At 45.5% G+C, this 16,669-nt stretch overlaps 1 protein-coding gene across 1 annotated transcript in view; it reads left to right on the top strand.

Moving 5' to 3' along the window:
* Positions 1 to 894: 894 nt before the first annotated feature.
* The window catches only part of ca10a (carbonic anhydrase Xa), a 101,399-nt gene continuing 85,624 nt past the window's right edge, over positions 895 to 16,669 (top strand). Inside the window, exons 1-3 of the mRNA XM_060036620.1 lie at positions 895 to 1,201; positions 1,455 to 1,925; positions 12,724 to 12,798. Of these exons, the coding sequence (XP_059892603.1) occupies positions 1,865 to 1,925; positions 12,724 to 12,798 (136 nt within the window). The 5' untranslated portion in view covers positions 895 to 1,201; positions 1,455 to 1,864. The remainder of the gene's footprint in view (positions 1,202 to 1,454; positions 1,926 to 12,723; positions 12,799 to 16,669) is intronic.

Genomic DNA, 16,669 nt, shown 5'->3' with positions numbered 1-16,669 from the left:
ATTGTGGTCTACAGCTTCTCACTGCTTACAGTGGAACCTCTTCTCCAAACCTACCACCAGATGTTGTAATTCGATTTAGAACTGGTGACTTTGCAGGCCGCCTCATTACAGTGCTATGATATCATTAAATGGGCAATTATAGCATTCTTGCATAATTTACTCTTGATGGCAAATGTTCCCGCTCACTAAAATAAAATATTTTGTTTGCAATGCAAACATACCAGGATTTCAGGCTAGAAGCAACAGAACATCGCTCTGACGTAAACTTTTGGACTGATGCAACAGCCCACCCCCCACACACACACAGACCCACATACACACACAGCGGCCATCACCCCATCTAATGCAAACCCCCCCCCCCCCACAAAACTTGATCTGGCAAACTCTGTCTTCCTGTACTGCTCGCTCTCGCTCTCTCTCTCTCTCTCTCTCTCGCTCTCTCTCTCTCCCCCCCCCCCTCTCTCTCTCTCTCTCTCTCTCTCTCTCTCTCTCTCTCTCTCTCTCTCTCTCTCTCTCTCTCTCTCTCTCTCTCTCTCTCTCTCTCTCTCTCTCTCTCTCTCTCTCTCTCTCTCTCTCTCTCTCTCTCTCTCTCTCTCTCTCTCTCTCTCTCTCTCTCTCTCTCTCTCTCTCTCTCTCTCTCTCTCTCTCTCTCTCTCTCTCTCTCTCTCTCTCTCTCTCTCTCTCTCTCTCTCTCTCTCTCTCTCTCTCCTCTCTCTCTCTCTCTCTCTCTCTCTCTCTCTCTCTCTCTCTCTCTCTCTCTCTCTCTCTCTCTCTCTCTCTCTCTCTCTCTCTCTCTCTCTCTCTCTCTTCCCCCCCACCCCCCGCTACTACAGTATGTGTCTATTTGTGCGCACGAACCTGAATGCGCTCACAACTGCGCATGTGCCCAGTTGCAGCGATCCCCCATCATCTGTAAACTCACTGCGCGCGGCATCGTTGGGTGCCAGCACCAGACTGAACGGTTTCATTCTTTATGGTTTATGGGGACAAAACTGGCCACTCTGTCAGACGAAACGCGTTATTTTAAACTTGGATATGGAGTTAATTTGTTTTAATTTGAAGTAGCGCGGACTATTATATGTAAAATGAGATCAATGAGTGTATCCATTATAAAGTTTAGTAGTATTTGATATAAAGATTATAGCACTCTGGACAGTTGGACGTTAGGCTGTTCCGCAGCTTTACCGCGCCAACGATCGCTGTAAGTGTATTTTAACTTTCTGGCATGAAATCCCTTTCTTAGTTTATTTGTTTCTGACTGCGTCGCGGGGCTATTTGGAAATAAAGATTTCCTACGTCTGTTCACCGATCGTCTCCCAAGAAGCCGAGCAGGGATGTCCTTCCCGGGCGGACCAGAGCGGAGCGCGCCGCCCCTGCAGAAGTGTCTCTTGAGTTGATCAGGTGTTGATCTGTCTGTCTGGATCCTAACCTGTCACTGCTGTGCTCCTGTCTAGGGGACATCGAGGCGGAGCTGATCCCGGGGATGTTGTTTTCCTCTGCGCGGAGAGACGGGTCGGCGGTTCGGTGAGGGTCTAGTCCACGGAGGAGTACGCGCGCGGATCGTCCTAGGGCAAACCGCACCGGTCTCGCGCAGCGGCTGAAGAGAAAGCCCCCTCGCGCGTGGCAACACCTTTCTTTCGCGCTTCCTTCCGCGGAGTTCGCGGGCTTCACCCCTCTGGATTGTGGACTTGTAGGAAGGGGGGTATTGAACAGGGACCGTCTTCTGTACCTGCTATGCGCCTGGTGTGGAGAATAACTCGTGGATCCATACTCTGCACCTGAAATTTTCCTTTTTCAGTTGATTCCTTTTTTCTCTCTTTTTTTTTTTTACATGTGCGTAATGTACCTGGAATGAAGACAGAGGATGGATATACTTTGGGAAATATTCATCATTCTCCAGGCAAACGTTCTTGTCCGCATATCAGGTGAGTGGAGGACAGGAATGGTCGTGTTTCAAGTTGGACTGGACATTATGTTTAGTTGTAGCCTATCTTTTAATTACCAATGACTGGTGATAAATATAAACGAGTCTGTAACGTAAAATATATATTTTGTTATTATTGACCCCACATGTTATTTAATCCGATAGGTGTAATAAATTAAGGTTAAACCAACATCTGCAAACGTAATTAATGATTGTCAAACTCCAGAGGCCTCTTAGAGGTGTGCATGGCAACCAAGATAATCCTACCACGGCTAATAATCAATTATTGTACGGTAGTTATAGATATAGGGCAACTATATATGACCGTAGGGCCCTCATGTGTCGATTATTCGGTTCAGTACGTACGGACGGATGGATGGTAGAGGGGTCTGACTGTGTTTGTACGGTGGGTGGTTGGGGTTCTGGGTGTCGCAGCGCGAGTGTGTGAATAGCAAGCAAGACATGAATAATTTGATTCAGGGTCTCTATGATGGTGTCGTAGGCCTACACTACAGGGTCTTTATGTGATGGTGTCGGGCTACACTACAGGGTATGGGTCACTATGTGTGATGATATAGGCCTACACTTCATGGTCTCTTTTTTATGATGTAGGCCTACACTACACTGTCTCTATGTGACGTGTAGGGCTATACTGTTGGGTATACTTTCGATGATATAGACCTACGCTACACAGTCTCTGTGGGGGTGTAGGCCTACACTGAAGGGTCTTTTAGTGTGATGATGTAGGCCTACACTGCAGGGTCTTTATGGGTGGTGTTGTAAGCCTACACTGCACTACAGGGTCTCTATGTGTGGGGGTGTAGGCCTACATTATAGGGTCTCTATGTAGTGACATAGGCCTACACTACAGGATCTATATGAAGTGATGTAGGCCTACTCTACATGGTATTTATGTGGTGATGTAGGCCTACCCTACATGGTATTTTTGTGGTGATGTAGGCCTACGCTACATGGTATTTATGTGGTGATGTAGGCCTACACTACATGCTATTTATGTGGTGATGTAGACCTACAATTCAGGGTAGCTATGTGTGATGAGGCAGGCCTACAGCACAGGGTACCTATGTGTCATGAGGCAGGCCTACAGCACGGGGTTTCTTGGTAGAGATGTAGGCCTATACTTCAGGGTCTTTATTTGCGTGATGTAGGCCTCACTATAGGGAATCTATGTGACGATCTAGACCTAAACATTAAGGTAGCTATGTTAAGCTGTAGGCCTACTGCACAGGTTCTCTGCTACTAACTGCCATTGGCAAAGAATCAGCGCTGCAGTGAGTGGTACATCTGACCTGACCGATGGCAATCATGTTACTGTCATGTTATTATTGTCTGTCCGTCTGAGTAATCGCATAGTAACAGCTATGATCTATCCATCTATTCAGTTGATGTACGGTACACTACCTCGCTGCCATACTGCACGCCCCGGTGTGCTGAGGTGGAAATCTTCCAGCGGTGAAACAAGTATTTTGTGTTCAAGTAGGGCTTTGTCGCTTGAAGGCTAGCCCTGATAGAATGGTGAAGACAGATCTGAAGCGGTTTCCCAATTCAGAATAACCGCCATGGGCGCGTTCGCCCTCGTCGAGGTTGAAAACAATTATAAACAGTTATTTTTATGATATCCGCTTCTCATTTCGCCGAAACGTTTCCTTCAATGCCGTCAGGGAAATGTTTTTTATTTTTAGAATTTGAAAGTAGACGTCGTCCTTCACTCTCAGTTGCTCACGTCAGTTGCTCACGTCAGTTGCTCACGTCAGTTGCTCACGTCAGTTGCTCACGTCAGTTGCTCACGTCAGTTGCTCACGTCAGTTGCTCACGTCAGTTGCTCACGTCATCCCGGCACTAACACTAGATGTTCGTAACTGACGTCAGCCCCCCCGCCTGCGTTTGGAGAAAAGGAGAAGGAGATCAGTAGCAGATGTTCTGGTGGTCACCAGCCTTCTGGTGGTCCGACACATCACAGCACACACAGCCCCCCCTTCCCCCGCCCCCTCCTTCCCCCCTAGGATGGGTGCCAAGCCATAAATCTGGCATATGAATAAAAAACATGATTTGGTGAATTATACATCCTCCACACCGCTGAGCAATGCTACAGTGTTCTAAACACTACACACACACACACACGCACACACACACACACAGACACACAAGCACGCACACGCATAGGCACTTCTTCTCTCATTATTGTATATTACGTAAACGTGCACATTCTAGGAGCCACTGCTCCATATCTGACATACCAAACAGGCTGGCTTCCTGTCGTCCCTCGTCTCCTTTCACAAGCCTTTCAGGAACATTCTCGTTGTGATGTGAGCCGGTGACACACGCTGCCAGTGCTGAAAATACATTTTCCTAAAGAAGTTTTACATTATGTGCCAAGTAAGCTTTTGGTCTCCCATTTCTGTCTGTTCCACAGAGGACTAAAGCTCCTAAAGACTTTGTTTCATTAGAAAACGACTTCAAATGCTTCAGCATGAATGAAGTAATGGATCTGTTGATTGTCCTCCATCTATCCCTCCACCATCATCCACCACTTCCACCCTGAGGTCCAGCTAAATGGCGTTATGTTGTCCTACAACACAGATCTGTTGCATGGGATTCGACTCTAAACCATCATTGTATTATGTGCAATGATCCAGAGAGATGCCTGTGGAGAGACATTGAAGTATGTCCTCAAACCCCGCAAGCCTTCCATGTGCTGGGATGATAAATACTCTGCATGATTGTGTTTATCCTAACCTGTCAAGTACTTGTCACTTGCTTGCGTTAAGCCAACAGTAAATACTCTGAGGTTCGACTTCCCTTCACACCTCAGTTCACAGAGGAGTTGAATTAAAAAGCCTCAAATTAGACATTGTGTTCCCACCTCGCCGACAGCGGAAAGCCCAAATATTACAGGTTTATACAGGTTGTGTAAACATGGGATTTGGGGGGTTTGAAACATTAAAGTATGCAGGTATACTATATTTCACCGTTAGTCAGTAAACAATGCTTTAATATTCATTTGTTCCCCTGAAGGGAAGGCTTACTATACATTTTGCTTGTTGCTAAATAATAATTATACCATGTACATATTTATCGTGCTGCACTGCTGGCAAATATGCTAAACAGAAAAATGAATACAATGATTGCTCATTTTTTAAATACATATTTTTTCGTACGCTATTCAGCGCAGAGAAGTTTACTTTTTTCAGAAAGCATCACCTGAGATGTTACATTAACATGATTAGAGGGCTAGCTACAGGATTTAAAGTGTTCAAAGCATTACCTGAGATACAACATTAACATGGTTAGCTAGAGGGTGTAACTTGTTTAAATCTTCACCGGAGATGTTACATTAACATGGATAGAGAGTGTTACATGTTACAGCATCACCTCAGATATGACATTAACATGGATAGAGGGTGTAACATGTTACAGCATCACCTCAGATATGGCATTAACATGGATAGATAGAGAGTGTTACATGTTCATGCATCACCTGAGATGTTGTATTAACATGGATAGAGGGTGTAACATGTTACAGCATCACCTGAGATATAATATTAACATGGATAGAGGGTGTAACATGTGTAAATCAACACCTGAGTTATTACATTAACATGGATAGAGGGTGTAAAATGTGTAAATCATCACCTGAGTTATTACATTAACATGGATGTAACATGTTACAGCATCACCTTATATATGACATTAACATGGATAGAGGATATAACATGTTACAGCATCACCTCAGATATGACATTAACATGGATAGCTAGAGGAAGGAACATGTTACAGTCTCACCTGAGAGCTTACATTAACATGGATAGCTAGAGGATGTAACTTGTGCAGAGCATCATTCCTCTGATGAACTAACTCCCTCCATGCCTGGTAGTGAAAGTAGGACGGGGTTCAGAAGAGGACCAGGGGAGACCCCCGGGCCCGTGTTGCTCTGTCTCTTGACTCAGCCGGGGCGGTCTGGGCCGAGGAAGGGGCTAAACCCACATTCAGTTTATAGGAGCTGTGACGGGAACTGACGGAGGACGTTCTCCCGGGTCACGCTTTTATTTATTTAGTCCATCTCATCAAGTATTTATCGGTTGCTTTTATTTTCGGTGGCCATTAATGGGAATGCCGCGGTGCACGCATTAGTAGATCAATGACATCTGAACTTCCGACAAAGACGGGTCACCTTTGCATGCTCTGGATTTATTGCATGGACATTATTGTTCCATTTTGTTATTATGGATCGATTATGTTTTTATGGTTCGGATAAGGTACATGAGAGGCTGAGATAAAATTCAGTTTATTATTGCTATTACTGACAGATGAAGTATATGATAACTTCGGTGTTGCTTCGCATAATTAGTAATGTGTGTGTGTGAGTATGTGTGCGTGTGTGTGTATTGATATCACCATACACGTTGGAACAGAAGGGGGCAGGTAATTAACACACACACACACACACACACACACACACACACACACACACACACACACACACACACACACACACACACACACACACACACACACACACATGCAGTAACGCACACACACACACACACACACACACACACACACACACACACACACACACACACACACACACACACACAGATCCCCCCACCCACATACAGGCCTTGCCAGTGAAACCAAATCTCCAGCAGCTAATCTGATAATCCTGCGGATGTGTGTCCCTTAACAGGGCTGGATGATGCGTATGTGTGTGTGTGTGAGGGCGAGAGAGACATAGATAGAGAGACTAATCACATGCGCAGTCTACAGTATGTTTTGCCACCGACTGAGACAGGGAAGGCTCTGTGCTTGTCAGAGGGGCTTGTTTATTTGGCTTTGTCAGTTTCTTCGCCCAATAATCCTAGCCCCACCCCCCCCCCCCCAACATGATGATACAGGGTTCTTCACATACACAGTGGAAACATCTGGGGGTACGCGCGTGTACACAGTGAACCCTCTAGGGTGTCTCTGCTAGTACACAGTGGAAACCTCTACAGTGTTTCTGCTCTACATTTTGAGATTGTCATGATCAGGGGCCGCAGAAAATACCACAAATATGAATAGGCTCGCTGGGGTATTGTGGTCCGTCTTCGTTGAGGTTATTCTCGACTTGGTTGCATAGCGCTGCTTCTCTGCCGATGCAGTACATACGTTTTGGTCCGGTTGCCTCTGAACCGGCACTTAAAAATAAAAATAGGACTTTGTTTAGGGTCTTATCCTAGCTATCTTTTTTGTATACTGGGCAAAGTTAGCAATTGTAAGTGCTTGACAATTGCCTTTATGAACATCTTTTCTGTACCGACAGCGTTTTATATGGTTATTTATTTTTCTTCTGAAAAATGTACATCATGTAAGTCGCTTTGGATAATAGCGTCGGCTATATGCCCGATGTAAATGTAAATTGAACATAATTGGAAAATCACTGGCAATTTTAATGTTGAGTAGCCATTTTTTTTTCATGTTTTTCTATACAGATACAAACTGGATGAGATAAGAAAAAAATACATACTTTTTTTAAGGATGAGTGATTTTCGACGATTAATATATTTTATGAAGAAAATTTCCAAATCTATTAGTAAATCAAGATATCAATGAGCTAAAATAATAATAAACTTCCCATGAACTTCTGATTAGGCTACAGTTATCTTTTTCCAAAGTCTTCAAAGCATTACCGTCACTCTGTCCATGTGGACCAAAACACCCACAATCATTAAATGTCATAAACTGCGGCAATTTAGCCTATTCTGTACACAGTTGGTGGTGAAAACACACACACACACACACACACACACACACACACACACACTGCACACACACAGGAAGTGAGTGAGTGGAGATGCTTTCTGTGGTTTGTGGGGGGGCGGGGGGGGAGAGGGGTCAGCGATGCACCAGGCACTTCTCTCTCACTGGCTTCATGAATAATGTTCTGACTCACTGCTAATAAGATGCTAGGAAGTAGAACTCCCCCCCATTGGCCTAACATAACCCTGTGCCCGCTGAAACGATTTGCCGATCTCTTATCTGTTTAATGCGTAGTGTCAAGATACTACAGCTGCTCCCACTGCTAAGGCACAGGCCAAGCAGACCAATTATATCGAAGAACAAACACATGATCGCATCTTCTTTCAATACGTTTTATCTTCTGCTCAGTTCTACAGATCTGCATTGGCCCATTGGAATGGGAATGCCGGTTGTAATATCTTGTCTTAGTCCCGACTCATGCTGTCTGTCCCTAGCCTAGCTTAACTTAAGCTAGCCTAGCCTAGCCTAGCCTAGCCCAGCCTTGGTGGCACTGTGGAGTGACTGCTCCCTTGAGCCTGGCTGACAGAGGAAGCTCTCCTGGGACCTCTCCCACACAGCGTGTCCCATCCTGCCGTCTCGCATCTCACATGAGAAACCAACTGTGGATGCAGTGGTTTGTCTTAAAGGCGCCCGCACACACACACACATGCATGCACGCACACACGTGCACGCACGCACACCCACAAAACACACGCACTCACTCAAACCAACCCACACCCACACACACACACACACACGTACTTACACACACGCACACACGCCACACAGAGATAATTGTCTCATAAGTCAGTAAGGCCCAGATGTTGGCAAGGTCACTTTTCATCCGACATCGCGGCGTGCTCCACTGTCAGGAGTCAGTGTCTCTCTCTCAATCTGTTCACTATGTTTGCACTCTCTCTCTCAGTCTCTCTCACTCTGTCTCTCTCTCCTTCTCTGTCCCCCATTCTCTCGCTCGGTCTCTCTGTCTGTCCCTGTCCCCCTCTCTCTCTTTCTGCATGGCCGCTCCCCAGGATTGCGAATGACCTGTGATGAATATTGATAGCGACGTTTGGATATTAGAGGAAAATGAACTGTTTATTTACATAGTCCTTGCCTTAAGATAAAGACGTGTGTGTGTGTATGTGTGTGTGTGTGTGTGTGTGTGTGTGTGTGTGTGTGTGTGTGTGTGTGTGTGTGTGTGTGTGTGTGTGTGTGTCCAAAAAATAAGCCATATGGCCTTAAACATATGTCCTTGTACCTTATCAGTATGCTGTGCACCTGACATAGTGATAGGGTATGTGTTAGACACACTCACACCCACACCCACACAGCTGCAGGGTTCTCTGCATATGCTTCTATGGGGTTGAAGGCGTTTCCTTTCTTGCTGATGTCAGGAGTGTTTTGAGAACCACAGAGATACATCATGAGAACTAGGTCTCTCTCTCTCTTTCTCTCTCTCTCTCTCTCTCTCTCTCTCTCTCTCTCTCTCTCTCTCTCTCTCTCTCTCTCTCTCTCTCTCTCTCTCTCTCTCTCTCTCTCTCGCTTTCAGGCTCTATCGCTCTCTCTTTCATAGGCTGTCTATTTCTCAGGCTCGCTTTCTTTTTCTCAGGTTCTCTCTTTCTCTTTCTGGCTCCCTCTATCTCTCTTTCTCTGGCTCTCTCTCTCTCCGGCTCTCTCATTCTCGCTCTCTCTCTCTGGCTCTCTCTCTCTCTCCCTGTCCTTGTTAACCTCATTGTGTAGGTACTATGGCCTTTGCTATTTGTAGGTACTGGGGCCTGTGGTATCTTCACTGGGGCCACTGGTATCCAATGACACTTGGGCCGCTGGTATCTGTAGGTAATGGTACCGTCACTGAAGACTGAAGACCATTCGTTTTCTTCCCCAAAGTATATGATTTGCATTGTCTTTAACAACAATAACTACAGCGTCTGTTCTATCACACTAAAGCTCATGGCTCGGATCTAGTCTGCCCCTCCCCCACTTCAAAAAGCATAAGTTATACTAATTAGAGATCATCAATTGCCTGTAGGAAGGTGTGGATTTGCATGCTCACACAAACGTAGGCCGATAGACAGGTGAGATACGCTCGGTAAATGCACGTAGAGAGATGGATGGATGACGGAAAGATTGATGGAGAGATTATGATTGATGGAGAGATGGACGGATAAATGATGGAGGGATAGATGATGAATGGATGGATGGATGATTCATATAGTATCAAGTCAGCAACAGCTATTATTCACCCTTAGGCTTCAGGGGATTCTCTACAAAAGATGAGAGAGATATGAGAGATGAGAGATGGTTCAGACGCTCTTAACCGAGTTCATTCATTAAAGGTCCCATGACATGCCACCAGGTGTGGTGTGATTAGCAATTACAAGCCGTTTTCTATCCAGCACACATCTAGGTGGACACGCCCACCTGTGAGGTCATAAGGGGCCGATTTCCAAAACGGCTTATAACTGCTAATCACACCACACCTGGTGGCATGTCATGGGACCTTTAAAGGGAAGCGCCGAGATAGCCGTCAAGGCGTTTACCTGCTTTACCCAGATTCAGACAAATTGTTTAATTACATAATCTTCATTGTACGTCATAAGGGGAGTTAGCTAGGTTAGCATTTGCTTTCAGTGAGCCGCCTCCATTGACTTGCAGAGTTACAGTAGCCTAGCTCGTATTCATGTGAAGGGGAATACACTTTTAAGAGATTTACTTTCCAGAGACTGACATACGTGTTCCAAGTAATCACAAAATAAGTGCCGGTAAAGACAAGGCAAGGTTGGAGTTTGTCTACAAACACACAACTAATTTCATTTCGGCAGTGTACTTATTAGCGTACCTGTGATGCGCAGCTGTCTGCGCAATGCAGACCTCCCAGCCAGAAGCAGCTGATCTTATAATTACGCCAGCAGCACATCACAGGTAGCCTAAATCACAACGCCGAAAATAGTGGCGAATTATCTGTTTGTTTGTGGACAAACTACAATACTGTTGTGTTGTTCCTGTTACCATCTTTGTATAAGTGACTAGTCAGAACACCTCGTAAATCGTTGGGAAATGAATTGAAAGTTAATTCCCCTCACCTGAACAGGGGCTAGGCTAGTGTTGCTCTGCAAGTCAACGGAAGCAGCTAACAGAGCCAATGCTAACTCTGCAATCCCCCCTTCTGGATGCACAATTAAGAATTTGGAATTAAAGGACTCCTCTTAATCTGGGTAAGACAGTCAAACGGCAATTCACAACTCTCCGAATCCCATTAAAGCTGTTGATTATTTTCGAGTAGATTTCAAAGTGAGTAGTGAACTGAGAAGTTCTTCTGTTATCTGGTGAGACAATTCCACAAGGATCCTTTTGTTAATACCAAGGTAGTTTAGCTTACACACACACACACACACACACACACACACACACACACACACACACACACACACACACACACACACACACACACACACACACACACACACACACACACACACACACACACACACACACACACACACACACACACACTGTCCACCTTGACCAGCATTCACAGTGGAGAAAGCTCTCTCGTAGAAAATAATGTTTTTCCGGCCCCCTGTGTCTGGCCAGCCCAGCCAATCACGTGGCCCTGAAATTGAACTACTCCACAAGCCTAGAAGGATGTGGGAGGAAGGTGGAGGGGTGGTTCCATTACTGAAAGTCAGGGCGTGCTAACCTCCGCCACATCCATTAAGCTCCCCTCCCCTCCCTGTGGCGAGTGTGGCGAAAACAAGGAGTAAGCAGACAAATCAGCAAGGCATGCTGGGTAGTTGTTTTTCACACAAGGCCTTTTAGCTTGAAAGCTCAATCAAGCCTTACATACACTACAAAGTGAGTGATGTCTACTTTGAAACCTCAATCATGCCGTGTATATACTCTTCATAGTGAGGGACTATTACCTTGAAACCTCAATCACACCTTATAAACTCTTCGTAGTGAGGGACTTTTACCTTGAAAACTCAATCGCAACTTGTAAACTCTTCATCGTGAGGGACATTTACCTGTAGATTCTAACTTTCTAGACTCTTCATAGTGAGGGACTTGGCCACCTCAGTCAGATCGTCTATGCCTGTTAAGGACTGAGCACCTATGCACAAGGACGAAGGTAGATCTGATTCAGTGAAAAGGTTTATTTCAGGTGGTAAAGCAGCAAATATTATTAAAAAATATAAGATAAATCTCTTCTTCGGCTCCAAACTTCCGTTTGATTTTCAAGATCTTCCAAAAAATTTACACAAATTAAATTCAGGCCTGCCAATTAATGTGAAACATCTAAAAACAACCCTGTTCTCCTCAAAGACTTGGTTTGGCCCGACAGCCTCCTTCAGTTATTTGGAGGGTGGAGCCCACTGAGACCACGCCCCTTTGTCAGGTGAACCAGGAACCGATGTCAGAAGCAGAGGTGCACATGGTAAACAATAATCAAACTTACCTGAATCACAGAACTGAACACACGATAAATACAACCAACTAATCAACAAAACCATATTTAGGAGAGATAGAGATATTTATGCACACAAACACACATGAACACAGACATACACACAAACATTTCTTTGGACATTTCAGCTAGTTAAAACATTTCATAGGATTTCAAGACTTGGTCTGTAAACATATCGACTGCAACTGGGACATGAATTCATGAAAATGAGAGAAGCACGCCTGATGCAAAGGTCTTACCATTCATCAACTAAATCATACCCGCTATTTTTGTCTATTGACTATATAACATAATTTACACTCACAGACAACCCAGGCAAAGTGATATCTAATCAGGTTTTCAAAACAAGATGAGAGTCCACACTCTCAGATAATGAACCTGTTAGGTAGCTAAAGTGTCTCTGCAAACCATCATTAAATGAAGATGTGATACTGATACAACATCTTCATCTTTATCGGGGGAGTGGGGGTTGACATCAGATCTTTGGATTCCAAACTATTAACTTTTGGTGTTTGTTTTTCTCCTGTCCTCACAGCCCAGCCCCACCTGCCCAAGATTAATGAAGGATGGTGGGCATACAAGGAGGTGGTGCACGGAAGCTTTGTTCCGGGTAAGTCTCTCCACAAGACGTTGAACCTTCTCTCCCTTCCCCGGAGCCATTCGTTTCCGCAGAGTTTGTGTCCTTTGTGTGAGAGCGTGTGAGGGCACATGCATAGCAGGTCTTTGTTCCTATGCTTTGAATCTCATTGAATATTTACCATTCTGCTGTATTTCTGGCCGTGAGGCCACCTTGCCACGGGCAACACGCTGTTGTTCCTCTGACAAGAGCTCTGCGCTGACATCGTTTCTCCTGCCGATTGACAGCAGCTCCTGTTCCCTTCAAACCTTTCTTCTCCCCTTGTCTGGCTTGTCAGGCCAATTATTTCTCAAGATGACTTTTTTTTTCTTGTTTTTCCGCTCAGATTGCTTTTCATTTTTTTCTGAGCTGCGCTGATATTATGTGTGTGTGCGTGAGTCTGTGACATGTGTGACGTGTGTGTGTGTGTGTGACGTGTGTGTCTGTGTGCACGGCATGCACGTGTATGCGACTGAAGTGTGTGTGAGTGTATGCGCGCGCGCGTGTGTGTGAGTGACTGTGACAGATGTCACAGTCACTCCGACACACACACACACGTATATATTTAGGCGACTCCGTATCCGACATGGAAAGTGTGTGATTGCATACGCTTCTCTTCTCTCGCCTTTGACTGGGATCACAAGCTGAGAGCAGAAGGAATTCGAGGCTCCACCATCAGGGTGGCATATTGCAACCAACGCAGCCTGCACTTTGGTTTCATTTGAGGGATTCTAAATTCTCCCCTTCGCAACAGGCTCTGGAGGAGTGCTCTCTTCTCAACAGGAGCAGTTAACCAACGTTCATCGCGCTCATGCGGCTCTGAATCCGGCGCTAGATTACTCCATCTGTGGCTGGGGCGATTCCACGGTTTAGCACAATAAAAGCGAAGAAAGGCTGTTTTTTTTTAAACTCTAAATTCAATTAATTCTTTATAGTTTTTGTAGTGCAGCGGCGGACCTATTCTTCCAAATAATATACTTTTAGGGTCAGCCAGAGTGCAGTTTTTCAATGAAATTTGGCTTTGGTTTATGCACTCGCACATCCGTAAAATGTGTATGAACATTATCACAAGTAGAACTGAACTCTGGTTCCTTTTACAAAGGATTGCCTTTATTGAAAACAACTGAAGAGGGCTTACGAAGTGAACATAGAGATAAGCACATATACACTGTCCTTCAGCTTCCAGGCCACTGCCATGAAGCGATCCTCTTACTCCCCCCCGCCCTCCCCATTGAGAATTTAAAGAAGCTCAGATGAGGGATGAATCCCTATTTCCCTCCCCTATCCACTCATCATCTCATCATCGTCATAGCAACATGAGAGGGGCTGATGTGTCAGACCCAAGACAGTCCTTTCCATTTTTTAAATGGAACACTGAGATTCCCTTAACCTCACAGTCGGGGGTTCAGTGTTCCACGTGGAATACCAACCAGCAACCTGATCTGTCACCTGGACCTTTAGGTTGAGATCAGAAAAGCATGACAGCACACTTATGCTTGTTCCAATGAAACAGGCCTCACTATAATATTCTATAATTTACAGATGTAGGAGTAAAATCGGACCATGGAAAAAGTTCCATAGAAAATGTTGACCCGTTTTTGTGTCTATACGTCTAGTAATTATTCAGTTTGAGTTATCCACGATCTCTAGAAAGCCGGAGCTCTCATTGGCTGAGGGGACCAGGAACCAGGAAGTGTCGAAATGTGTCCTGCCTGTTGGCTGGAGCGGTACACTCGCTGCGTAGGAGTCTGTGATAGTGACTGATTTCAGTCACTGCTCGGCTGCACTGCTGTCCTGCCAATAGTGACGCTGAAGTGCACCCTCTCGTGTCGTAAAGCTTAAACGACCGTGTGTTTGTTTTTATATTATCATTATATCAAGAAGAGAACCAGAATAAAGATATCATTGGGCCACGCTACGAAGAACCCCAAACACTTAACAAACTCTGTGCTCACACATCCCATGCCCTAGATGAATTAACGTGATACTTTTTCGTTGTTATATTAATCAAGGAATAAAGCGATGATGAGGCACGTTGTTAAATCGTCCCTCCCTGGGCTGGGCCTTTTACAGCAGGGCACTTGGAGGGTTAATCCTGGGGCTCATACCGACCGGTTGCCTCTCAAGGTCCAATCAGCGCGCCATCGACCCGCTGGCAGCTGTTATCTCACTCCTCCGCTGGGCATCCTCCATTTATTTCTCCCTTTTGTCCAGACCCTTTTCTTCCCTTCCCATTTGTCCTTGTATCCTTTTATATTCTCAACTCATCCATTCAATCTCTTGTGTTCAGCCCCCCCTGTCACTCCTCCCTGACTAAACTGAGTATTGCGCACCGGTTGGTTCAGTTCACCTGGCACTGGTTCACCACCTGTGGTGCGGTCGGATGTGGAGAGAGAGAGAGAGAGAGAGAGAGAGAGAGAGAGAGAGAGAGAGAGAGAGAGAGAGAGAGAGAGAGAGAGAGAGAGAGAGAGAGAGAGAGAGAGAGAGAGAGAGAGAGAGAGAGAGAGAGAGAGAGAGAGAGAGAGAGAGAGAGAGAGAGAGACTCCAACAAGGCTAGTGTGATGGAAATAGTTCCTGGCAACTGTTCAACTGAAGTCTTAATAACGCATGGCTTTGTTGCAGAACTCTGTTCAGCAGGAGTTTTTTTCTTTTCTTGTAGGGATGATAACAAACCATGGAGGACATTGCTTGATCTTAAACAAATGCAAACATCAGATGTAATCGCACCGCCTCCGGTTCCTCTGACAAACTGCTCCACGCTCGGATGCTTGTCAAAACATTTTGTTTCGGTCTCCTGTGAGTGTGCGATGCGATTTTAATCCCGCGTCACCCCACAAACCCCCCTGCCCGTCACACTTCCGTCACACGGCCCGGTTTGATATCACTCGTCTCTCCTTGTTCTCTGCCGCCAAACATCCCGCCCGGGAGCTGATTAACAAAACACTCAGACTTTCTCGCACCGCTCATTGAAACAAGCCAAATAGAAGGAACTTACATTGTTTTATAAACCCGGCTGGCTCATCTAACGAGCAGTGTGGAGAAAGAACACCCCTTTTAAAGTCTTATTCTTCCTCGGTTGAAAACCTTAATACCGCGGTTAAGTCTTCCCTCCGAGCGGCTAATTGGCGAGGGCCCTTTGTGGACGTCTGGCAGGTGGAGAAGTGGCGGCGGAGACGTGGGCGCCGAGTGACAGTCCGCTGATCAAACCGCCGTTTGAGCCACGCCGGCGCCGGTGTCGCCACAAGCCAGCTAGTTCATCAGGAGACGCGTCTAATATCAGATAATATTGTCGACAGCTTGTGTCAAGTGGAGCTCTGTGCATCGCATCTCGCTAACAACACTTTGCCGCCCGCCTTCCATCAAAGGGTTCTGGCGTTTGCCAATTATGTCTGAATGATCTGTAGGTCTGTGTGTTAAAAAGTATCATCGAGATATATTCCTTAGTGTAAAAATCCCTCGTAAATGTGGATTTGATGGACACTATGCAGGATCTTCAAACAATTGCACCATATACGATTTAGGGGAGGTCCCTCTTATAATGAATCATTTGTGTTGTACAATGTTTTTAGTACAGTTTTGTACTCAAACACTGCTAATGAAATATATCCTGATGCCAATGGAAAACCAAACTGAAACATGAGCCATCCCTATTCCCTGAGCAGTGGTCTCCCACTACACACGGGGCTGTGATAGCGGGATGAATCCTGAAGACAAAAGACAAACAGAGGCTCAGCAGCCTGGCAATCTGACTAAACAGATTCAATCTGAAGCGGTCCATTTAGTTCCCCTGTCACCGGTGAAACATTACCCCGCAGCCTCTCTGATGGTCTTTCGGTTGTTTGGTACAAATAAGATCAACCTCTGG

This window comes from Gadus macrocephalus, chromosome 18, assembly GCF_031168955.1.
Source record: "Gadus macrocephalus chromosome 18, ASM3116895v1".
NCBI classification, from domain to species: domain Eukaryota; kingdom Metazoa; phylum Chordata; class Actinopteri; order Gadiformes; family Gadidae; genus Gadus; species Gadus macrocephalus.
The sequence above is the reverse complement of the archived record's forward strand: the minus strand, read 5'-3'. Positions and strand labels throughout refer to the sequence as shown.